At 52.5% G+C, this 25,718-nt stretch overlaps 1 protein-coding gene across 2 annotated transcripts in view; it reads right to left on the bottom strand.

Moving 5' to 3' along the window:
* The window catches only part of XXYLT1 (xyloside xylosyltransferase 1), a 32,774-nt gene that overhangs the window by 5,428 nt on the left and 1,628 nt on the right, over positions 1-25,718 (bottom strand). Inside the window, exons 1-3 of one of the 2 annotated variants that reach the window (XM_054638901.2) lie at positions 21,789-23,329; positions 21,202-21,349; positions 8,153-8,285 (exon numbers count right to left, since the gene is read on the bottom strand). In XM_054638901.2, coding sequence (XP_054494876.2) covers positions 8,153-8,285; positions 21,202-21,292 — 224 coding nt within the window. In that variant the 5' untranslated portion in view covers positions 21,293-21,349; positions 21,789-23,329. Of the gene's footprint in view, positions 1-8,152; positions 8,286-21,201; positions 21,350-21,788; positions 23,330-25,718 lie in introns of those variants that run through there. The other variant, XM_054638899.2, reaches the window with a different exon arrangement.

Below are 25,718 nucleotides of genomic sequence, written 5' to 3'. Positions count from 1 at the left end.
TACCTCTCACCAAGTGCTGCCAGAGTTTGGGCTGTCTGGGACAGCAGGATGGGCAGCAGCAGCAGGCCAGTACCTTGAGGATGCCTTTTGTGAGCAAGCCTCTCTCACAGGGGTCAGGGGACCTTGAGCCTGGCATGAGGCTCCTGGAGCACAAGAGAAGCACATGCTGCCAGCCTCTCTGAGCCACTCCAACAGCAGCCCTGCCAGCCCAAACGCCAACTAAAACAAGTGCACGCTCTCGTACCTCCAAATATGCTGTTCAGTTCCTGAGCCAGAACACGGATGGCTGCCGGCATTATCCCCAGCTGCAGGCACTTACCCAGCTGGCAAACACTACTGCTCCTGTGCAATGAGCAGTGAGGCACAAGTGCACCTTGCTCCCTGCTCCGTGTGCTGCCAGGACTCCCCCAGGGTGGCAGGAGGACACAGCACCTGGCTGTGGTCCCACCAAGCAATCCCTGGCTGAGCTGCCCACCTGGTGGTGCCTGGGACCTGCGGGCCCCCACAGGGCTGCTCAAAGAGGCAGATGGGAAGGGAGCCCCAGTGTGAAGTATGCAGTGTCCTGATGGGGACAGGGGATGTGCTTGAAATGGGAGAGAATACAGGGGAGACCCTGATAGCAGCTTCTGTCCTGCCTGGAGGGGAGGGTGTGGGCAGTGGCGAGGGGAGAGTGATGGGAATGATGGCATGGTCCATTCAGGGGGTGATGGTGGCTTTTCCCCTTCATCCTTAGCACAAAGTAAGAGCACAGCCAAGAAACTTCCCTGCACCCTTCTCCTCGTGGCTAATCCTCGCTGGGGCAGGCAGCTGTCAGATCCTTACCATCATTGTGTTCAACTGAGATTAACCTGCAGGCAAAGGCCAGCTCCCCTTCCTCCCTCTCCTCCCTCCTCCAGAAGACATTGCAGCAATGAAGCAATGCAGGTGGGCCCTTCCAAGTTTCTGCCACACAAAGCGAGGCAACCACCCAGGGCAGCATCCAACCCAGCTCCCTCCTCTTGCCCTGGCAGCCGGACCTCGGCCTGGTGAGCTCAGCGGCTTCACAACAAAGCAGCCCTTGTTGCTAATTGCTTATTTTCCATGTGCAATTGCTAAACCCCTTAAAGAGCCAGGGCAGCAGGTTCAGTACCAGCCCATGCCACAGCACCTGAGCTGAGGCTGAACAGCTTGTGCAATCCAGGAAATCCCAGCTCCACGCTTCTCAGGGGCACCATGTACCCAGTGATGTGCAGTGGCATCGCCAACACAGCAATATCCCTTGTCCTGCAGGGAAAAATGTCAAACTGGGGCAAAACAATGCCAATTTCCATCCTGGGACAAAGGGCAGGATGTGCTGGTGTGCACGCCAGGACCACCTTACCCTTCTCTGATGGGTTCAGGGTAAAGGTCCAGCTCAGGCAAGACCTCCAGCCACCCCATGGAAAATACTGATGAAGCAACAGACTGAGCTCTTCAATGAGGACATCAGTAATCCCTTAATAAAAGTCTCACGCAATGCACAAATTATGTCTGTACAGTGCTGGTCTCTACCACAGCCCAGCCAACGTGCCAAACTTTTAAAAGGCCTGTATTTAGAGCAGCAAATTGATTCTCACTGATGACATTTCTGCGTGGACTTAGTCCAAAAGTGGGAACTCTTAAATAGATGACAAATGACAACTTGTGAACACAGCTTGTGAACAAAACCTTTCTTTGGGACAGATTTTCAAGGGTGGCCCTCCTTACCATCAAACATTTGTACACCCCATGCCAGTGCTAAAATCATCCTCCAAATACAGGTGGGACCACAAATCCCTGTCTGGGTCACAGCAGTTTCCTTCCATCTATAGAGCAAACAGCACCGGTGGCAGCGCAGAGCAATGACCTGTGTGTGTGAGACCATCCTCTATCAGCACCCGTACAGGAAGCCAGGCAACCCATCCACAGGGACACTGTAGAACACTGTGGCCCTAATTACTGCTAAACCAGCAGATTTCTATTAACAACTGTGAATAAATTCTGCTCTGGCAGCGTTCTCGTGCATGCCTTGGAAGCACAGGCTGCCTGCTCTGGGACACCCTTGCCTCTCAATGGAACTCTCAGGAACAGGGGAGATGCTCTCCCTTCACAGAAGCTCACCTGCTGCTTAATATTATTACTATTTGTGCTGATCAATGCACAGTTGTGGTTGTCAGATCTCATGCAATTTATTCATTGTTTTTAAATGACATTTCAAGTTTGCATTGTAGTGGGAATAAATTGGACAGGTCCCATATATTAATGATATTCACAGCTGTAAACAACACAACCCTTTACCTTCTTGGATAATTTTTTAAATCAGAGGTAAAGCTGAATTCCTCGAATTAATTCTGCTTCCAGTTCCTTGCAGGTTCTGTTTGTTCTATAATTTTGGCTGCTTCTTGTCAGCCACTGCCAAACCAATTCCTAGAACCGTTTTCCCCATGCATCGAACAGCAGCACTTGCTACAAATCAAGTCAAAGTCTTGAAATGGTTTAAAATCCAAAGTGCACAGGTTTGGGGCTTGCAGGACTGTGGGCAGGCAGCATTGATATCACAATGGCACAAATGGCAGGCACAAACTCTCCTGCCTTTACTCCTGAGGGGCCTGGGGAACAGAACCTTTTGTGGAAGCCAGCTCCCTGCTTCCTCAGGGCAAAAGCCCTTGGAAAAGAGTGAAGTCTCCAAGTCAGGACCACCTGCCTGCATGAAAAGTCCACAAAACCAGGAAAACTCCGACAGGAGAACCTGCTTGCTGGAGATGGTTATCTCCAGTTCTGGAAAGCTCCATCGCAGGCAGCAGCCCACCTGCAGTGTTACATCTTACAACCACCACTGCTGCCTCAGCCAGGGAAAATCCAGCTGCTCCTTGCTTGCAGCTGTCAGCCGTACTTTGGGGTTTTTTTTAGATCCCAAGAGAAGGTACAGAATGTACTGTCTCAGCCCAGACTCTCTGACAGCCTGGCCTGGTTATGGATTTAGCATTAGCCTGCTCCCAGTCCAGGATAACTCCTTTCCTCTTCCAAACATCTGACAAAGTGACTTAGCGCCGGTGCTGCTGAGCTCCCACAAACACCCAGCACTGCAAGCGCCGCGGCCCCGGCCGGAGCTGCACAGCCCTGCTTCCACCCGCTAATGGGCTTCTCTGGCTTATTTCAGCAGCTCTCAAACAAACAAAACACATGTCACTGAACACACAGCACACTCACAGCAGCTCCCACATGATCACAAGCAGAAACAAAGCCTTTCCTTTCTACAAAATAATGTCCTGTTTGAGTTGTTCCCAGGTTTTAGGCAGAGGCAAAGGCGAATGGCCTTGCAGCCACACAGGGACCCAAGTGTCGGCCCTTTGTAGTCTGTAGCTGCCCCTTTGATGTAGATATCCTTTCCTACTGGACAAAATTATCATTTCCAACACTGTGGATTCCCAAGATGCCTCAAGCTTTAATTAGCTTCTTGACACAGGGGACAGTAGTAAAGATCTCACCAAATAGCAGAAGTGGAAGCAGCAGCCACCCTTCCAGCCCCAGCTGTGTGCATTCCTGGACCTGTGAAGCTCTGGGACTTCTCCTGAGGCCCACCTTCACAGCAGGTATCTTCCTTCTACCTGGAAGGGGTAAAAGCACCCATCTGAGGACCTGTGGGTTAAGTCCTCCCTGTTGCCAGCAGACCATTCCTTCCCAAGGAGACCTCCAAAGGGAGCATGATGGGGGCAGTTCTGAGGGCCCCAGGTGGTGCTGGCACACTGTGGCACCCAGAGCCCACTTCCATTGGCAGTGCCAGCAGCAGCAGTGCTTAGGCAGAGAAGAGGCTGGGATGGGAATGGGAGCAGGGAGCACGGCGTGGCACAGGGGTCAGGCTGAGGCTGCTGAGGGCAGCTGTGCAATCAGTACCACTGCTCTGCTTCCTCTCACGTGCCACCAGTGTGACCGGACCGGTCTAGAACCAGGAAACACAGGAAGAATGGGGTTTAAGCTCTGCCTTCAGTAATCTGAGAGCTTTCAGGACATTTTGGGGAGTGCCACAGTATTTCCTCACCCTGTTCCTCTCAATCACAGGGCCGTTTTGAAATGAGGAATCCTATCCCTTTGGCACCTGGCAGCACTGAGTTCATGTGTCTGGGAACAGGTGCTAAGCCAAGCCAGGCAGGCAGGGAGGAACAGGTAGGTCTGGGCTGCACTGGTATGAGGAAGCCATTGTCATGCTCCAATGGAGACCCTGCTATGCCCCAGGTGCAGCCCCAGTGCTCACACCTGGTCAGCAGGCTAAGGGGCAGCAGGCCATGCTTCCATCACCAGCCATGGCACAGCTGCGCTGCTCTGCAGGGTCAGGCATGTACCCACACACCCCCAAGGACAGTGCCCTGCTGCCCATCTGGTCGCTCCCATGCAGGCTGCATCTGCAAAGCTTCTCTGCAGGTTTCTTAGCAGGGCTCAAGAGCACCAGAGAGCCTGGACATCTCAATTTGACCAAGATCTGGCACGGAAGGCTCAGTGCAACATAAATATTTATACAGACCATTATCACTCACTCTATGTAGCCTGGTGAGCAGGATTGGCCAGCACAAATGAGCAGCTGAAATGCTGCAGGGGACAACAGGACTTTTAATTAAGGTTATGACTCTGAAGAAGCACCTCCTTGCATGGAAAGCCTTTTGGATGATGCAAACTTTAGATGCAGAGTCTAATCTTTACATCAAAATCACTCCTACTGAAGCCAGAGCTCCTGATCTTGGCCACGGTGTGAACCCTCTGCAGGCAGACACATGAGCAGGCATAAGCCAGCCTGGGAAGAGGCTATTCTGCAGGCCAATATTCAAACAACAGCCTGGCAGGACAAATCCAGTGCTGCCATAGAAAGCTCAAAGGCATCTAGGAGGCTACTGCACAGTACCAGTGTCCTCAACAACCTCACCACAGTAGCACCTTCTTGTGGGATGAAGTTCTGCCTGCAACCCTGTCCACAGAGGTGTTGACTGTAGCCCATGTCCCAGAATGGATACAACAGCCACAGGAAGGACAACATGCCTGACCCATGGACAGGATGCCTCTTTTCCCTGCTGCGGCTGGAGAGACAGAAACCTGACGTGATGCCAGTGGCCTCGGACCTCAGATCACTTCCTGCATGTGACGTGGGCTCCTGCCACCTCCCCCTCTGCATCCAGGACTCCCTGCCAGACACTGCAGAGCGATCCATGTCCAGCTTCAGCAGGAGCTACTGCTCTCCACAGGCCACTCCAGTTCAGCCTGAGTGGCCCCAAAGGACAGACCAACACCAGACTGTGCAACAGTTAAATCCCAGCACTGGCCTAGCAGGAGGGCCGGGAGATCCTGTTGCTCAGAGAAATGTGTTTGTCCAAGACAAACAGTGGCCGGGCATTGTTTCAGCATGAGTCAAGCGAGTGGAAACACTCCCGTGCCATCCTGTTTTGCTGTCTGGAGGTTTCCCCTACCTTCAGGATATGCAGAGAGGCTCCGGGATGTTTCCGATTCGCTGTTCTCTTACTCCTCCGTTTCCCGGAATGTCTGTCTGTGCCCAGCACTGCTCATTGCACCAGTGCAGCAGCCTGAGCCCTCTGCAGCCCCAATCTGTGCCCACAAAGTGCAGCCCACAGCCAGGCAGCCAACGGGCAGCTGATGGAAACAGATGGTGGATTAATCTCCATCCATCTTTCCCATTGCTACACAGCAGGAAAGATGGAAGCCAGGCGCTTTCTGGCCACTGGCTTACCCTGCCACAGGGAACCGAGTCCACAGCTCCATGAGCAAGCTCAGGACAGCTCTGCTAATTCACCCTCACTGCTAGGTCCTCTGATGCTTTGGGGCAATGCTATTGCTGCAGAGAGCTGTGTGAAATGGTGAGGAAAACGTGAGTGGCAACACAGAGACCCCACAATCACCCTGTAATCCTCCTCCCTCCCCACAACCCTTTCCCCAGCTGAGGCTTCAAGCCTGCACACATGGCAAACAACGCGGCTTGAGCTGACACCTGTTGTTTCACACCTACAACATGTTTTTATCTTTCTAAAAGTATAAAAATAGTAAAGAATTTTTTTTTTTACAAAGACATCCATGCTTTGTCAGCTCATGTTTGTGTCTGGAAACCCTTTTAGCAGTGAGGTGCGAGCCCCACAGGGTGCAGGGCTTGGCAGGAGGGCAGGCTGGAGTTTGCACAGCTCGCCCCACAACGGGTGATCTGGCGACAAGAAGGATCAAGAACTTGTTTTCACATGAAGATCAAAACAACACAAGAAGAAAAGCACAACATAGCCCAAAGTGACCCAGGATGTCAAAACTGCAACAACAGAAAGTTCAGCCCAAAAATGCAGCCTGTGAGGGCTATTATTGCTTGGCATGTTTGTCCCCACCGCGGGTGGCAGGAGGGGGAGAACACAGCTATGGCTTGGGTCAGGTATTCAGTGCTCAGCCCATGATCCCCTGCCTTGTCCCCTGCCATGCTGAAAGGCTCTCCAGTGGAGCCCCTCAAACCTTAATTCAGTCCCTTCCAGGCACACCCAGTCCCACAAACCACATCCAGGCAGCAGATCATCATCCCCACTCCCTAGTTATGCATTGAAATAATGCAAAACCCTGCAGAGACAAAAACAAAGTGATTCCACCCTGTACTAACTGCAGACAAACGAGTGCTTCATTTACCCTGTTCCAGCACCACTAACAACAGGGATCTGCCCTGCTGGGCCCACCGAGGCCACAGCCTCACAGCCTGCAGCCACTCTTGGCTGGGGCTCTTCCCTCCATCCCCTTTTAAGCTCTAACAATTGCATATGATTAACTGGGGCTGGATTTACCATTCTGGGCACCCAAATCCTGTAAGGACACCCAAAGCAGATACAGGAGCCCTCTACTCTCCAAGCATGGTGTCACCCTATGGAGACAAGACCTCAGCATCCGTGTTCCTCTAGTGCCAGCTCTTCCTGCCAAGAGTACAAATCAGGAGAGAGGCAACACTTATGCCACAGAGAGAGAGATGTCTTTTTTCCAGCTCTGAAATAGTGGTGACTTCTGTAGTTCGAGCAATCACATTCTGTCATATGGTTTAGGCTTCCAGGAAGCAATTGGTGGTGACTAACAACCATCAATCTCCTGTTGATGAACTTCTGTCTCTACCCTCTTCCCATCTGGATGCACAAGCAGCAAGAAAGGCTGGTCCAGATCTTTGCAGCTCAGCCTGTGCCCAAGAGTGCTGCTGGTCATGTCCTAAGAGCCTCAGTAGGGAAGTAGGCTTCCAGCAGGGAAGGAAAAGACATACAGACCTCTTAGGCTTTTTTATCTTTCCCCAAGAACTTTTCCATCAGGATTAGCAAATCTAGCCAAGCCATCTGAGATGCTCAAACTCAGCTCTGCTGAGATCCATTAAGGCATCCTGGGATAATTATCTGATCTACCCTGGATTAAAAGAAAACCTGAGGTCCGTCCTTAGAACAATGACTAAACAAAACCAATTTCTCTAAGCACCTGGAAATATCCCTGTGTCCCTGAATCCCACCAGTGGTGGGATTTGCATTATTTCCCATGAGTGGGAAGGACTGGACCACCCCTTTGTGAGTGGTTTCCAGCACAGTTGGCAGTGGCTGTGGACCAAGGGTCTGAAGAGCAAGGGACCATGAGGCCACCTTCATGCTTGCAAGCCCAGATCAGCAAGAGCTGCCCATTCAGCCTTCAGTGGAGGAAGCAGAAAATGCACTCCAGGGACCCAGAACCTCACTGTTGCCCAAACTCAATCCCTACTCTCTGCAATACTCTCAGCCAAAACTTCAGAGTGCCAACACACAAACAATTACAGCACCTCAGCAGGCATGGCTGGGCAAACATGACGTACATGATGTACTCTAGATGTACTAGAGTCCAGGCATGGATTTTGGCACTGATGATCAAGAATTTGCCTCTGAAAGTCTTGTGATGGTGTGTGAGAACAAGCAAACAAACCACAGCAACACTGTATGGTTTGCTCATATCAATTTACAAGTTTCAGATTAAGGCCCCCTGCCGGGATGGTGGATTGGTCTCCACCATTTCCATCCATCTCCACAAACCACTGCTCTCTGGGTTTTTTTCCAAAGAGCAACCTGAGTTGAAGAGATGCCACCAGCCACCTGCTGCCCTCTCCCTGCTCCCCCCCGGGAGGGGGCTGTACCTGTACACTGGTTGCATTTCTCTGGCAATCCCAATGACTGCTCCCTCTGGGAATTTGTCAAACTCATCAAACAGCTCTCGGATGTTGGTCTTGTACTTCAGGTCCAAGTCTACCTGGATGATCCGTGTTATTTCTGAAAGCACAAAGAGGAAAAGTCAGCAATATAAGACAAAAGTGTAACCTGTGATTACCACCAGCTACTGGAGGAGCTGAACCCAATGAGGATTTGGTGTAGTCTACTCCATGGGCAACTCACATTTAACACAATCCAGCTGCAACCTCTGCACAAAGCAAACAAACTTCAACCATCATGAAGCATTTACCACTGTGTGTTTACTTCAGAAATCATTTCTGGTGACCCCCTGCCTCTATCCACTCCCTCCTTCCTTCCAGAAGACTGGTTTTCCAAATAACTGACAAAAGCAAGAAGTAGCTTCAACCTCGCCTCTCTCCGTTTCTGGAAGTGCTTCTGTAGTGCCAGCCCTGCAAACTTCCATGTTTACTTTGAGCTACCAACTCCATGAATGTTTCCCACCTCCATCCCAGACATCATCCATCCTGGCCCAACATATCAAAGCAATTCCCATCATGGACAGCATCAGTTCACCACGTGACACTTCCAGTATCACCTGCACAAACCCATTAGCTCCCAGCAGCTTGCCATGGGCTTCCCTGAGGAAGAGGCCACAGAGATGACAGCCCTCTGCCTGCACAGAACTGCTGGTGATCTGCAGCAGCCTGGAACACTATTACTGCTGGTGGTACCCTCTCGAGGCAAGGGGGGTTCTAAAGACATGGAAACATCTTCCACTTGCAATGAGACATCAAGAGCAAGGAAAGGCTAGAGGACATCATTCTCAACGCTGAGCCTGAGGTACTTAACAGGGTCAGGCCCCTGCTTGAATTTGTCCCAGGCTCCTCTGCAGCACGAGAAAGACCGAAAGATGGAGATGCTACTTGGGAGAGTGTGCAGGAGATGTGCCTTGACAAGACTGCTTATCCCAGGTGGATGCTGCATGGATTGCAGCAGGCCAAGTGCAATGCAGCAAGTGCAGACAGTACAAGAGATCAAGCCATTAGATGGGATCATCCAGCAACAAGCAAGGCCATGGTCATCTTCTGGCCAGGCCAGCTCAGCCCTTCTCAGGGACTGCGAGTGGAGCCATCGCCAGGGCATTATGTAATGCCCTCTCTACTTATATGTGTTCTAAAAGCCAAGAGCAAATTGGCCAGGTTGCTTAGCACTCAGCAGTAATTGGATTGTAGGGCTGTGTCGATGTCTTTTGGTCCCACTTATCATGCACAGGTCCCCTTACAGCTCCCTGCAGGCTAGACCTGCCTATCACCACCACTTCCAGAGCAATTAGCAAACCAAGCCTTCATCCTCCTCCTGCCCAGTACCTGCAGGAGGACAAGCCCTGCCTGCCCTCACCTTCTGCAGTGCCTATGGGCAGGGCTTCCCATCAGCCTGGTGTTGCTGGGGCAGTGCGCCCATGGTTCCTGATCTCCTCGCCCTGTCGTGCTTGGGACAGGCTGCTGGCTACTCCTGCCTGCTGAGAGCAGGAGGCAATGGCTCTGTTTTCAGCCCCCAAAGCCACCAGAGACCCAGAGGCACTGAGAGCAGCCAGGCACCAGCAGTTATCCCCCAGCACAGGAGTGCAGCTTTGCATTTTCAAAAGTGTTCATTGCTTTGTGTTTGTGTTTCAAGCAGATGCTGGGCTGTACAGCAGCTCTGAATTTTTTGCAGATCTTGCACTAATCTAGGACTCTTGGCAATTGGTCATACCTACCACATTGTCCTCATTTAAGAGCAAAAAGGCCCTGTGAGGTTAAGCAAGAAACATACTGCTTACACTGAGAAGCACCCAAGCAGAAATATAAATCAAGGAGAAACAGTATCTAAACTACAACTTGGGCCATACCTCAATTTATTTTAACATCCATCATGCTCTATCTGCTAAAGGGAAAGGCCATGCTCCCTTCAGCTGTCAGTATGGCAATCCCCAGGCCTACCTAGTGTTTACCATCACCATAATCCTCTGTTTGCAGAGATTTAAACCCCAGGCACAGTAAATCACCACAGGCTAAAGCAGGTCTTGACCTGAAAGCAATTTCCCCCAGCCTTCCGAACTGCCTCAAAAATGGCCAGTGCAACTCAAGCATATGAATCAGCAGAGTAGTGGATTTCTGCAGTCAGGAACAAGACAAGTGTCCCACATGCACCCAACCTCCCCAGTGGCTCAAATTACAGAGGAGCAAACCCCCAAATCCAAAACATTACCACACTTGAGAATACCCAGACTGGTCACAAAACTCCAGGACAAGAAGACCTTGGACTTACAGCACAATCTCAGCTCCAGAGAAATGTGGGGAGCCTGAGCCCTACAAGAGACTGGGAAGAGGGGATGGGATTCCCAGGGGCTTCCCAACACTACTCCCCTGGTGCACAGCAGCCTCATCAGGTTTCAATTAAATCAACTGTGAGCCACGTCATCCAATTGTTCTCTAAAATTACAGCTGAACACAACTGCAGTTAATCACAGTGGAGAATGAAAGCTGAGCTTGGAGGAAGCTCCAATCGCAACCCTGCCTGCCCCAGCACCTCAGTGGATGAAAGGCTCTGGAGGGTCCCCGTAGCCCAGCCAGCTGTCCCCAGAAGCCTCAGCTGAGCAGGGAGCTGAGCTGAGCACAGCTGCAGTGCCAGGCAGGGATGCCAGTGCCACAAGAGCCCAGCATGGAGACACACAGTTTATTTACACACACACCCTGGCTTCTCCATCCTGCCCTTCCTTAGAGGCTCCCCATGTTTGGCTCACCCCAGCACACTGGTCCATGCTGTGCCCTGTGCTTCCCACAGAAAATACTCCCCAAGAAATTAGACCCAGAAAGCACCAAGTACTTTTTTTTCCTTTTTTAAATTTTAAAATTTTTTTGTTAAAGCAAGCATGAACTGCAACACTGAGATGTAAGCGAGCATGGGTGACATGAAGCATCACTTTGCCAGATGCAGCTTGCATGCAGAGATTAATGGCTGAGATGATTTCTCTGCCTGGGACTGGCAAGGGGCCAGGCACTAACATTTCTGATGTGTCATGCTCTTTTACCCTTCGACCAAGCCTTTGTCCTGGCTGCCATGTGGGGGTGGAGGGATCGCGTGCTCTCTTAGGCACAAGCTGCTCACAGGGATCCAGCTGGAAATGTGGGAAAAGGCTGAGTGCTCTGCTCAGCAGGGAGTTTTCTCACTCTGCCATACTGTGTAGAACCTTCCTCTCTGTTCAGCTCCAGCTCTTCCAGCCACGGCATGGAGAGGGGAGCTGTGCAATTCAGAGATGGTCTCCATTAGCAGTGACAGCTTTATAGGACAGGTTGGCCCCATTTAAAGCTCATAATCTTTTACTGCTGCCTTGTATCAGCAGCTACAGCAGGGCTGTGCTCCAGGCTTGGCTCAAAACCTCTCCAGCCCTGCCCAGAGGCGAATGGCCAGGTTCAGAGATGCCTCATCCCACAACCTCATCCACTGAGGGGGCAGAGGCAGGCAGAGGTCATGTCCCTGTGCCCTGCTGCCCCACATTCTCTGCCAGGACCCAGTGGGGCTACAACAGCACACAGATAGGCACCCCTTTGGTGTACTGAGGGGCACAGCATCTTGTCTGGATGCTCAGAAAGGCACCCAGGAGCCCCTGTGGTAGCAGGCAGCTTCTGCAGCAAGTCTAACAGCCCTTCCCAGGAAGAATGGACCCCAAAAACTGCCTCAGGGCACAGCAGGGATAGAGCAGGTATGCAGTGGCCCAGGCCACCCCACCACTGGAATGACAGGAGCAAACTTGGTCTAGATGAGCAATCTGATTGATCAAGTGACACACCTGTCCATGGCAGGGGGGCTGGACACAGATGAACTTCAGGGTCCCTTCCAACCCAAACCATTGTAAGACTCTATGAAACTGCTCTTCCCAGAAATGTCAGGCAGGATCATGAATGGCAGCAGGGGGCACAGGGAGGAGGTGAGCTGCTTTGGTGGACCTAGCCAGAGCTCTGGGGATGTCATGCAGCTTCATGCCAACAAAGAGAGACTCCTCCAACACAGAATCATGAAATTATTTAGACTAGAAAAGACCTTTAAGATCATTGAGTCCAGCTGTTAACCTGGCACATATCAGGTGGGAGCACCTTGACCTCCCCTGCATCACAGCAGTGACTTTTGGGACCAGAGGTGCTTCAAGAGGGCATTGCTGGGATTGCTGCCCCAGCTGTGTGACCCCAGCACACCACTTTGCCTTTTCCCACGGAGCCAGCACCTCCCAGTCCTGCAACACAGGGAGGGAGGACCCCACTCCATCCTTCAGGGGACAGTGCAGGATGGTGGCCGGGTGATGGCCTGGACAGGGCTGGGACAGGGAGCTGATAAAGGCAGAGCAGCTCAATGAACCTTCTGCAGGGCCAGCAGCAGCCAGCATGGGTGACACAGTGCAGCCAAGTGACAGGAGTGTCCCCTGCTGGCTGCAGCTCTGGGTGTTGCAGGGCTGCAGTGGGCTGTGGGGAAGGGCCAGGGGGTGGCTGTTCATTTTGCCACTTGACTTGGACCACCAGAAGGAAGAGAGGCAAGCAACCAAAGCTCTCTGAGTTGGAGTCAGAAGGGCTGGGGATCTCTGGTCTGCTGGTCTACAAATGCTGGGCATAGCTGGACAGCTGCCCCTCCACTTCTCTGAATCACTTTGAGCAATGTTTTTTTAGTCAGGCTTTTTAGCTGTCCCCAGCATGATAGGAGAAGATCCCAAGGGAAGGGGCTGTGAAGGACCAGTAGTGACTTTTAGATGGCTGCCTTGGGCCATAAACGTCCTGGAGCAGGGCAGCAGCCACCAGCTCCAGCGGGCAGCGTGCCTGCAGGAGCAACACGTGGATCCACAAAGCTGCCTGTGCTGGCTGTGAAACCAGAATCCTCCGCCCTCACTGCCTCTGAGAGATGTGTGGCCAAGAAAAACTCCACTCCCACAGCCAGCACCATGGCCAAGCATGGATGCAGAGTGGGTGACAGGCTCCAGAGGTCCCTGTGCAACCCAGAAGGTACTGCCCAGCAGCAGCAGCAGCCAGCTGTCCCCAAAAGCCTCAGCTGCAGCAGGGCACGAGAACAGCTGCAGTGCCAGGCAGGGATGCCAGCACCTCAACAAGCCCAGTGTGGAGGCACACATTTTATTTACACAAACATGCTGGGTTCTCCGTCCTGCCCTTCATTAGAGGCTCCCTGGGTTTGGCTCACCCCCTGCACTGGCAGCTGCCCCTGGCTGCTCTCCCTGCTGCTGTCAGCAGGGTTGTGAGCAGCTTCCTCTCTGGCTGTGTGCTCCCCTGGCCAGGCCTTGTTTTCTCCACACACAGCCTCCCCTCTGTGCCCAGCATTAATCACTGCTGCCTGCCCAGCTGACCTCGGCAGCACCAGAGAGCCTCGCCCAGAGGAAGCAGCCAAGGCAGGGGCAAACGTGCACGTGTGCAAGCATGACACACTCCTCAGAGCTTGCTGCCACTGACCTGGCAGCTGGGGGGCTGCAGTCCCCCTTCCCAGGATATGGTGCTGCTCCAGAGCCCACCCTCCCAAGAGAAGATGATGCTACAAAGCCCTGCACCAGCACAGCTTGCCAAGGTGCAGAGCAGCTTACCTTCCAGCTGTGTGCTTCAACACAGGTCCTGCTGTCTGCCATGCAGCCAAGGGTCCCCTCCGCTCCCTGGGACAGCCCAGCAGCCTCCTCCCCATCAAACAGCCTCCCTCCCTGCACACAGAGCTCCAGGGAAGTGCAGGGGTGATGTGCCCCAGCAGCCTGGCTGCTAACCAGCTTTCTGCAGCACTGAGTAGGCACCAGCAGAGCAGAGCAGTGGCTGCAGCACAGCAGCTAATCAGCCTATCAGCTAATTAAAAAATTAGGCTGCCTGCCAGAAATAGATGACAAATCATTGCTACCACCCACGCAGGGCAGGCACCTGGATGAGCTCAGGGGTCTGGAGCAGCAGCAATGTTCCCAGGTATGACAGCAGCATCACTTTGATCACCTTGCTCCACACCCCACAGCCATATCCTGAGGGAAGGGGAGGACTCTGCAGGAGATGGATGTGTTCTGTTCCAGGAAATTAATTTTTCCTGTGCATCCAAGTGTCCCCTTGTAATCCATCACGGTCTGAGGGACTAATATTTAGCAGTACTCAACACCTTGGCTCTTAACTGGACTCAAAGGCAGCAACATTGCTAAGCATGCAATAGTTTTCAGGATGGAGGTGGAAATGCTGTTTGCCTTGTATTTAATATATGCTACTGCTGGGGGAGGGGTGTGAAAACACTTTTTGGAGCTGGAGGAAGAGCAGCAGGAAATCTTTTAATCAGACAAAATAAGGTATGATTCCAGGTTGCTATAAATTACATAAGAGTGGATGGAAAGCTGTAAAGTAATGAGCAGGTGAGATGGAAAGGTAAACAAAAAAGAGATACAGGAAAATAAATTTTCTGGGCTCAGATCCCAGTGAACTGCACACACTGGGGGAAAGGGCTGCAGGCAGATTTTGTCCTTGTTTCTTCCTGCTAAACTCTAATGAGCTATGGCAGAGCAGGGAGAGGCTGTGGGGGAAAGCAGCCTTGGCATCAACACTGGGTGACCCCCAGCAGCTTCCAATCCTTTGGGAATGGGGCAGCTGGTCTGGCTGGGGAGAGAGGAGGGCAGCACCCACCACAGCACTGGGTGATGAGACCCTGCTGCTCCGTGGGAGTGGGGGGAGCAGCCAGCCCTGGCCTGACAGATCTAGGACATCCAAAAATAATCGATGGTGACACTGCAGCAAGGGGCAGGCAGTGGAAATGATGAGAAGTGACACTGCCCCCGGGGGCTGTGGGCCACGTCGGCCCCAGAGGCAGCAGTGCCACAGGGAAGGGGTCTGTGCTGTGATGCAGCACTCTGGAGACTTCCAGGCACTTGCTGAGCAGCAGCCACATCCCCCTCATCACAGCAGCCCTTCCTGGTGCCTCCTCCACACCAGGGCTGGGGCCAAGGAGCTCTCCTGCCAGGACAGGCATGTCCCACAGGCATAATCCCACAGATGGGACTAGCAGCTCATCTCAGCAAATGTGGACCCCTCTACAAGGCCACAGCCTCCAGTGTTTACCTGGGGTGGGCTTACTCAGAGGTCTGCTGTTGCCTGCTCCTGAAAAGCATCATGAAAACAACTCTCCCAGCACAACAGGCTCACCCCAGCGAGGAACAATGGCTGGCACAGCTATCCCTATTGCTTGCAAAATGATCACTCCAACATCTTCCCTTCCCATCACAGGACCTGGCATAAGTGCTTGCAGCGCAGAGACAGGCTGGGAAGGGAATCTGGCTGTTTTTCAAGTGCTTGTGGCACAAAGCAGGGAGGGAGGTTATCAGAAACTATTAACGCTCCCTCCATCGCTGTAAAGATGGAAACATTCTTGCCAGAAAGCAAACCCTTCAGCTACTGCAGCATCCCTTGGGAGCTGTGGTTTGGGAGCACATGGCTGTGGGGCCAACTCCCATGACTCTGCCACAGACCTCAATTTTCTGTGCCTTTTCCCAACATCTCCCCGTTGGTAGCACACAATCAAGCCTGAAGCATGTGAAACATGGGCACTCTCCTCCCAGCCCTCTCCCTCCCAACAGCTGCATCTCTGCACTCCCTGATGTGGTGGGGCTCAGCAATGATGGCAGTGCTCAGCCAGCAGGAAAGGATCAGGAGTGACGCACTTTCAAAATGCTCACTTACTACAATTATTACAGTGATTTGCTGAGTTCTGTGGGCAGCTGCCCTGTGCACCAGGAATTGCTCTGCAGCTGACAGGAGGAAGAAGGGGGAGTGATGCCTCCCCACCTCCCTCCACCTCAGAGACCTCTGATGCCCTGTTTGACACAGGATGTGTGCAGTGCAGCTCTGTTGAGGGGACACACCACATGTGGGCACATGGCACCCCACAGGCAAACAGAGTCCGACCTGGGCAGTCCTGTGCTGTGGATTGAAACAGTGCAGAGGCAACGCTGAATCCTCATGCACAAATCCCTACAAAAGCAATCAACAATGTGTTCAGGGACACTAGCAGAAGACAGTTACTGGTTGAGGCATTATTCCAGTACACAGAGTGCTTTCCTGGTACCTCTGTGCTTAACCCTTCCCCCAGCTCCCAGGCTCTCCACCTCCACAGCCAGAGGCAGGAGTGCTCCAGGTGCCCGGTCTCGGCACAGGCAAAGTGCCCTGAGAAAGCACAGCACGGCTCAGTGCCTGCTCCAACACGTCTCCTGGCTGGCCTTTGCCTTGCCTCCAGCTCTGCTTGGTGGGAAAGGCATAAGCTGATGTTCACAGAGGCCTCTGTCTCCGGGCTGGTAATCCCAGAGCAGACAAAGGCTGATATCAGTTTCGTGGGAGACCAAGCTGGAGCCAGCAGCTGGATCCTGCTGCAAGCAGCACCAAACCCCAAGCGACTGGGGCTTGGTCATTGTCAGGCTGCTTGGACAAACATCATTATAATCTGGTTGTGCTTAACAATCAGTACAGCTGTTGATAATAAGCTGGAGAAATTGCCCTGTTAGTCTGAAGCCAGGGAGACCACTGGACTTCCCATGGATCCTGATGTGTCACAGGTGCTGTCTGGACACTCGCTATGCAGCCAAAGGCACAGCTCCCTGCTGGCAGTCCCTTCCCCAGACACAGTGCTGCTTATTCACCCCCAGCAGCCACCCCTGCTTCCCCCAGCACCCACATCTGTGTCCTCCTGACATGCTCCTGCACAGCTGGCAGCTCCAGGACACACTGGGCTTGCTGTCCAACACACAACAGATGGCTGTGATTCCCTACTCCATGAGGCAACCCAGCACCTGCAGCATCCTGTAGAAAGGAGCTCTACAGATCACCACACTCTGTTTTGAACATCCTTTTCACCAATTTTGATGTCTCCCATTGTCTGTACAAACGTCTGCCTTGCATGGCTTGTGGTCTCATGGACCACACCATAACCCCCTGGCCTGGAGGGTTCCAGTCAGCCAGGCTTGTCCGACGCAGAAGCAAAGGCCCTCTCTAAACCTCTTTCATTTTTTACCAACAGACCATGTTGATATGCCATAAATTTTGGCAATACATAACAATTAATTCCACTTTGTTCTCCTTTCTCATAGCTCCACATCTTTATTTAGTCCCACGGAGACTTACCCACTTCTCCCACTGGTGCCTAGTTCCCCTACAAGCCCCCTGTGAACAGCCTTACCACCAGCAGAACAAGCTCCTGAGTTTTCAGGCAGCAAGTACTCAGGCATCTTCAGCACCTGGAAGATGCAGAATGCTGCATGATGGCTAACCAGGAGCCCTCTGCAGCCTGTGCTCATGTTCCCACCCTTTATCACAGCTTCTGCCTTCAGGCTGGGCTGGACAGTAAGAGAGAAACCCTGAGAACTCCCCCACATGCTGCCAGGGGGAGGAGATCACTACACCCAGAGATGCTGCTACTCCCCAAGGAGACAGCCGGTTTCAGCAGCCAGGAAACTCTGCTACCTCCAATTTGTCAAATACCATCTTCAGTCAAGTCCTGCTAAACACCCTCACTCCATGTGAAGCACAGTACCATCAGCCAGGTTTCTGAGCCTCCCCTGAACTAATGGGACTCCACTCCTCTGTCTAAATTGGCAGAGATAAGCCACAAAGCTGCTTCTGTGTCATGTCTCATTTTCCCTGCGCTTCTTACTCTCCCACAGGGCCATCCTGCTGCAGCACCATCAGCAACACCAATGGAATTGAACACCAAATGGGAGTTTTCAAAGCTCTACCCAAGCTGCTGGATGCTGCTGGCTCTCCCTTGGCCAACCAGCTCCTTAGGAAGAACGCTTGGTAAATAAATTTTTCTTGGAAACAACCTTGGGCCAAGAATGGGCACAAAGAATTCCCTGGGGAGCTCCCAGCCTTCCCAGGCTGCCCTTTTGTCACATTAACTCCTTCTCCCCTCACTTGTGGCACCAAGAGCCTGTCCCCAGACCTTGCCTGCCAGACAGACTTGCCCAGACATTACTACTTCATGTACCCACAGAAGGGTGATAAAAAGCTTGCTGGGCTGCCTGATTTACACAACTAAAATGACAAGTGATAGAGGGATCAAAGCCAGTCAGGAAGGAAGAGGTCCCCTCTGGATGGGCCCACTGAAAAGGAAAGTGAAAAGATCTGGGTCCTTGTTCTCCCTCCTCCTCTTTGCACTGCTCTGTGAGTCTCAAGACCATTTCATGCTGGCATTGTCCTCATCTTGGCAGCTCCTTCTAAGCCTGAACCTGCTTGTCCTCTCTGTGTAACTTTCCCCTCACTTCCCCCTTCCATCAGAACCATTCTGATGGATCAAGCACTGCTCCAGCTCCCTAGGCCGGGCCACACCACATTTAATCGGGATTTATGAGCCTCGAGCACAGACAAGAGTTATGCAGTCTGCACTTCTGCGTGCTGCATACCAACTCCCCAGCTGGTTTAAATCAGATTAACTCCACTGATGTAAGACATTTAAGGCAAGAGTGTTCCATGATTTACACCAGCTAAGAAGCTGTTATATTATAACTTGGCAGCTGCAGGTTTTAGATGTGAAGTTTTTTGGGCAAAGATCCCAAGCAACAGTAAACGACAGAGCAGCTGAGTGGCAAACCCCATTTAACCTCAGTGCAATGTGCATGCAGCCAGCGCATGTCCCACAAAAGTCCCTAAAAAAAAATAAAATAACCTGGTCTTCCTTTTTTAGTGCCACCAGTCTGCAAAGTCAATGTCCCATCATAATCCATAGAATCCAAATAAATCACTAAATTATGATACTGTGGAAATGCCTCTCTTCAAAAAATGATATATTTGGTAAACTAAAGCCAGGCAATTTTAGTAAAAAGGTCGCTTGCTACTGAAAAAATCCCTATACACTGATTAATGCAAATGCAAATGAACACACCAGAGAGTTTAGTATTCAGATCAGGGCCTTCATTTCTGCTAGAAGATGCTCAAGCTTCCAATCAAATCTGGATTCCACAAAAAAGTGGGGCTAATGCTGTGGAGCCAGACGTGCTTGGAGAGGTGCACAAAAAGACACAGCACACACGGCAGAACACAACATTCAAGGCAGAAGAAATGGCAAAGAAATACACCAGGAAAAATGGTAATACTGCCTGAAAAATGATAATACTGCCGGAAAAAGAGGGTTTGGTCCTTTCTCTTCCAACTTAGCAAAGTGGCTTGTTCAGCCCAGTAGATACTGCTTGTCAGAGTCCTGAGGGCAGCAAGAGCCCAGTGCCATTCCCACATCACCTGCAAGCCTGCGAGTGGCAGCAGAGCTGCAGCCTTTCCTGTGCCTCTCCTTCAGTGCTGGCTGCACAGGGAGGAGGCTGGTGAGCTCCACCAGCCCCATAAATCACCAGGCACCCAGCACAGCAAACCTGACCTCCCTTGCAAGGGAAATATAAATCAGCTTTACTAGCAGCTTCTGAAACAAAAACTAAACTCACGAAACTGTAAAAATGCCTCTTTAAACATCCTGTGCCCCGAACAGACCATTGAAAGCCCTGTCAGGCTGAGGGACAGCAAACAAGCTTTCCAAGAGATGAGGGCTGATGAACTGAGAAAAGGCATTTCAGACTGAGCAGCTTCTTGCTAGCAGGCAGCATGACAGGGATATCTTTAGCACACAGCAAAGACAGAGTAGGGAATCAGGAGTGAATTAGCCAGCATTAATACCATCATTTGTATGCAGTGTACTTCAAAGCACTCACAGTGCAGACAGCACCAGACACACACAAAATTACCCAAGTCTGGGGGAGAGCCATGTAGAGCACATTTACTGGAGCCCACAGAGTAATGATCAGTGAGCTGGGATGGGACCCTCAGGGCCACCACTGCCCCACTGTTTAATGAGCTAGTGTGGGAAGGCCATGCCACGAGGACAGAGGCAAGTCCACAAAGGACAGAGGAAGTCTCATGAAGCACAGTAGAGGAAGGAGCTCTTAAGTAGAGCCAAACTAGGACAGGACTCAGCAGGGCCACAGGTGAGGTGTACTGGCTCACATCTCAGCAACAGTGCACCTGAGATCCATGGTAGAAAGTCTGGAGGGAGTATTAGAGCTGGGCAGAGGCTCCAGATGCCAAGGAAGCTGCTGGTGCCAGCAGTGCTAGCCCTGGGAACATGCACACATGTGGGAACAGGCCAGCATTGCATGACATCCACAAGCAGCTTTGAGAGGCTGGTCACCTCCTCCTGGGGCAGGTGTAGGGCCAGGCAGGGTCCTGGGGCTCCTTGCCACCACTGCCACCTGCAGCCTGCCATGCCCTGGGAGGACATGTGACCAGCCCAGGAAGGGATGCTGCCATCACTGGTGCATCAGGCCAGCCAGGCAGCTGGCAGGGAGAGCCCAGGGACAAGCAGGGCTGCAGGAGCTCCAGTGAAGGGGTTTGGAGCCCAAAGACACAAAACCCTATTTGTGCAACCAAAGACTAGAGAGCATGCTGGTTCCATGAGAGGCAACTGCACACAGCCAGGGGAGGGAAATGGCATCAGCTGAGCTGAGCCCCTTCTGCCAGTTGCCTTGTTTTCCTGCAAAGCTCTTCTTGTTTCTGCACTTGATAACAGCACAGGCACAATACGGAAACTTAAGTGATCAGTGGCTGCTAATCAGCAAAGCTTTCCAAAAGCTCCCTAAAGCCAAGAGGAAAGACTCAACAACTACTCCCTGCTGATACTCAAGAGTGCACAGCTACACCACAGACACTTATTTCTGCTGGCACCACAAGGGGAAGGGGCTGTAAACACACACAGAACAGGCCTGCTTGCTCCTGTCTCACCTCTTATCGTCTCAGGGCGTAAAAGCAGGGCGAGCTGCCATGTGATAAGGAGACCTGGATGAGGTCTTGGACTGCTAAGTCCATCACTCTGCAGAAAGGAGCAGAATCCTAGGAGTCCATCCCAAAAGTTTATTAGCTTTGTATTTCAAATACCACCGGTTAACATCTCTGTGCAGAAGAGAAAGAGAGCCTGTGTTGCTGGAGGCAGCAGAGCAGGGACCTACCTTTGGGCATGATGCGATGCATTGCAACTGACAGGAAGAAGATGGAGTCGCTGTAGTAGGTCCCCGATCCAGCACTGAAGTGTTTCTGCATGGCCTCAACGATGGGAAACAGCTTTTCTGTCAGCTCATTCACATCATGGACGATTACCTGGCAGAGACACCAGAAACACCACTCAGCCACTGCTCCTGGGGACAGGCCCAGCTCCAGCAGCCTCTGCCCAGCCCCCCCCAGCACGGGGAGGGGGGAAGGTTGGTAAAGCACAAACAGTGCTACTGGCACTGCAGTGCACAAAGGGGCCTGCCTGCCCTGGCCCCTGCACATCCTCTTGATGCAAGAACTGGCCAAGTGCAGGGAAAGGAGGACTCTCACAGCCATTTTGTAACTGTAAGGTGGGCAGAGACTTGAATCCCCTCACACAACCAAGTATGTTCCATGTTTTGGGCTGGTTTCTCTGGTCTGTTCCCTTCCCACTGCATGATGCAAGCACATATCTGGTCTCCCATATGGAGCCCATCAGAAGAGGCAACAGCTCGCTCCAGGCTCTGGTGTGCTGCTGTTTAGAGCCAAGCCAGAGCACATCACTTACCCTGAGGACCAAGGCTTGCTCCCTCCTACAGAAGCAGGCTGTGACAGGGCCAGGGACACAGCCCAGATTTGCTGCTCCTCAGCCCGGCATGGAGGCAAGCTCTGCAGCACGTCCCGGCGGGGCTGCAGGGGGAAAGGGAGGACAGGCCGCAGCACGCTGACGAAAATCCAAACATCAGGAGCACCAGCACAGCAGAGCAACTTCTGTAGATGGATCTCAGTCTGTCTGTGCTGGAGTTTTGCTGGTGCTCAGCCAGCCCTGCTCTGCATCCCTCAGCCCTGCGGGAGCCCATGCACCAGCACGGGGCCTGGCACGCCTGCGCCAGCCGTGGCTGTGTCCCAGAAACAGGAGCAACCCCAAATGCACCTTGCCAGCTACTGACATTTTACAAGCTTATAATTTATTTTGGTCAAAGTCCAATGGACAGAAGCTTTCATGCAGCTCATTATACCCACAGAAGGATACAGGCCACTGAATCACACAAGATAATGAGAGGGATTTTCAGGATAATTAAGAGAGATGAGGGACATGACCCTGGTGCAGATAAAGGGGAGTGCAGGAACTTGAGTGTGGAGACCTGGGGTCGTGCTGCTTTCTTCAGGTCAGGGAAAGCACGAAAAGCCCTGATGAAACTAAAGTCCAGCAAGGACATGACATTGCAGCAGTACTTGAATTTTGTGCAGGGGAACCTATCACCCTTGTTTGAGGGATACCAAGACACTTCCATAAGCTGGCCCCACCTTCAGCAGGGAACACAAACCACAATCTTTGTGGCTTGCTTTCAAACTAAACTATTTCAACGGGTCTACAGTTTCACTTATTTTCCCTACTAAAACTTCATGTGCTTAAAAACAAGGGCCCCTGCACTATATACTTAAAACATGCAAGATAAAGCACTTGCTTCAAATTTTTTTTTTTTAAATTAAAAGAAAACCTAAACCAAGCCAAATGCTTCAGAGGAGGTGGCTCTGGAGCCTGTGCTGGTGCAATGACCATCCTCTCCATGGGGTGCACAAGGGTCTGCACTGATGCTCAGCTGGTGCAGAGACTGAGGCAGTGAGCAGTCTGGAGCTTCTCCTTCCACAGCTTTTTGCAGAACACATTGCTCAGACCAATGCACTCTCACGGCAGAGGGGAGCTTGCTGGATACAGGGCTGTGCTTGTGGCACCCACGGTACTGAACACACTGAGGTGATGGGGCTGTGCTGGCACTGGCCAGGATGGCTGAGCCAAGGGAGGGCAGTGCTGGAGGACAGGCACAGCTGAGGCCCTGTGCTGGGGAGGGCACCCTACACACCCTGGCCCTGTGTGCAGGAGCCCCCGCGCAGGCTCCGTGGCCAGCAAGTCCCTCGGCGGGGCGGCCCTGTGCTGCTGTCCCGGCTGCTGGGCTGGGAGCCAGGGCCTGCAGAGAACAGCAGGAAAAACACAGAACAACACGTTCCAGGAAAGTGCATTGGGAGAGCTCATCAGCAGCCACACCTGGCTTTGGGTAGCACAGCATAGTCCCCAAGACACTGCAGGGGAGGAAACTCTGTTACCATTCGGCAACACCTCACCCCGGCCCTGCACGGTTGTGCCATCGCAGTGACAGCGGCCACGCCAAGCAGGACAGCAGCCAAAGGTGACCAAACAAGCAAACCACCACTACTCTCCAGGTGCAAAGGCACTGCCAGCCTCTTCATGAAACTGAGCACCGCCAGCATGGGGATGTGTGATGCTCTGCTCCCAGCCCAGCTTGGCAGGGGCAGCTTTGGGGTCTGGCTGGGCTGGAGAAGCATGGAAGACAAATACACCACCCTTCTGCATCCAGAAAAGGCAGCCTGAGGTGTGTACAGCACATAAAAAAGGGGGGAAAATGCCAAACCACTTCCAGTCACCTCTGAAGTGAGCACACTGCCAAGCACCAGTGGACAAAATTTATAGGAGAAATACTCCTGAAACTCGAGACACAGCATCATCTGCCTTTCCACTCCTGCCAAAGAAAACAGGAAAAACATGTCTTTTGCCCAATCTTTTGTACTTCTGCAAAGCAAACTCCTGAGCAGCTGAATTTTGCTCATGCAGCCACAGGCCAGGCAGTCTCTCTGGGACTGTGAAGGCTTCTTCCCTCCTCATTGCTGATTTTAGCACAGCTTGTTAATCTGCTGCTAATTTTGTACTTCGTTATTTATTTGTGTAACAGGTCTTAGTAAATCCCTGTAGCTAAATCCAACCACGTTTGCTGAGGACATTAAGAAAAGTTCTAGGGGTTTCCTGTGCAAGCACAGTTTTATAAACACAGGTCATGCTGATGAGAGATCCTTTCTAGTGATTCACTAAGAAAAAACAACTGCATTTCTTTTTCCTTTAACTTTCCCTCCTTCCCACGTTGATCATCCTCACAGGTCCCTGTAAGCATGGTGTGAAGGCAGCCCAGTTACATCCACCCCAGCAGCGTCCTTCATGGGGCTCATCTGAACAGGAAACCGGGATGAGCAGAGAGCCGAACACGCAGTTCGTGTGGTTATGGCAGGGAAGTGGAATCAGTAAGAGACAGGAATCGCACAAGGAGTCGCAGCACACAGCCTGGAGTGGCAGGAAACGGGGCGAGCTGCTGCTCTGTGTAAGCACGGTGCGGGCCGAGGCTGGCCCAGGCTCGCTGCCGGCACCTCCCGCGGGCCGGGGGTCGAGAGAGGCCACAAAGATCCCCCTGCCAGCCGTGTGCGGGACTCGCTGCCTGCCCCTGCTGTCACCAGGCCCCGCTAAGAGCCCACCGAGCCCCGCTCGGCAGCACGGCCGCGGGCCGGCTCCGCCCGCCGCCTCCCGGCCGCACACGCGGAGCACGAGCTCCCTCTGCCGCCGCCGCCCGGCTGCGCTCCCGCTGCACATCTGGGCCACATCTGGGCCACATCTGCACGGCCACGGGAGCGGTGACGCCACGCAGCGACTGCCCCCGCCCGGACAGCCCTGCCCTGCTCTGCCGGGAGGGTCCAGCGCCTAAGCTGTTCCCACACACCCACTGCCTGCACCCCACAGCCCCTCTGCTCTCTCTCTGCACACTGACCCCGAGCTCCTGCCAGCTGCTTCCATCTCCAGGAGACTTTGAAAGTGCTGAATCTGCCTAGGGAGAGAGATTCAGCCTCCCCCAAAGGTTACGATCCATGTCTGACTCTGGGATTCACGCTAACAGAGAAACCAACTGATCCCAGCTTTGCTAGGATGGGAGGGCAAGGACAGCTCCAAAAGCTGGGCCTGAATCACTTCCTCATGAAGAAAAGGTAAAAGTTCAGGGTGTTTTATCAGTCTGGCCTTAGTGGCTCCAGCTGCCCCCTGAGCACTTTATCAAGCCTTATATTTGGGCCTGTGCTAGGAAAGGAGCATAAGAACCAGGAGAGTGTTCTGCATACACCAGGAGGAACAGGAAACAAGAGGTCCAAGGACAGAGATGGGTTACTGCTGGAGCCAGCTGAGCATCAGGATCAATCATCTTCAACATTTTAGCAGGAGCACCAGAAGTCCAAGATAGGCATGTTTCCAACTGGTAAAGAAGAGGAATGGGATAGGCTACAACAAGAATAAAGAGGTGCTGTCACCTGCTGGCGTTCCAGAAACTGGCACAGGATTAGGACAAGGCTGCATGCTTGTGAAGCAGAACAGCCTCTACTCTGTACCTAAAAGCAGAGAAATGGACTGGTCCAAAACACACTGGCAACCATAGGCTAGCCAGTGAAACCGGGGTACATCAGGCTCTGCCAGGAAAGAGAGAAGCAGCTGTGCCACTGAGATCTCAGTGAGACCTCACCTGAGGCCTCCAGATCATGCTGCCTGCCTACAGCCAGGAGAGCAGTTCTGGTGCCAGACATACCAAGCCATGATCCAGGTTTCACTGTGACTCCACAGGCACCTACAGACAGGGGCCAACCCACAACAGACAAATCACTTCCCACCTCC

This window comes from Agelaius phoeniceus, chromosome 10 (assembly GCF_051311805.1).
Source record: "Agelaius phoeniceus isolate bAgePho1 chromosome 10, bAgePho1.hap1, whole genome shotgun sequence".
Classification (NCBI taxonomy): domain Eukaryota; kingdom Metazoa; phylum Chordata; class Aves; order Passeriformes; family Icteridae; genus Agelaius; species Agelaius phoeniceus.
The sequence above is the reverse complement of the archived record's forward strand: the minus strand, read 5'-3'. Positions and strand labels throughout refer to the sequence as shown.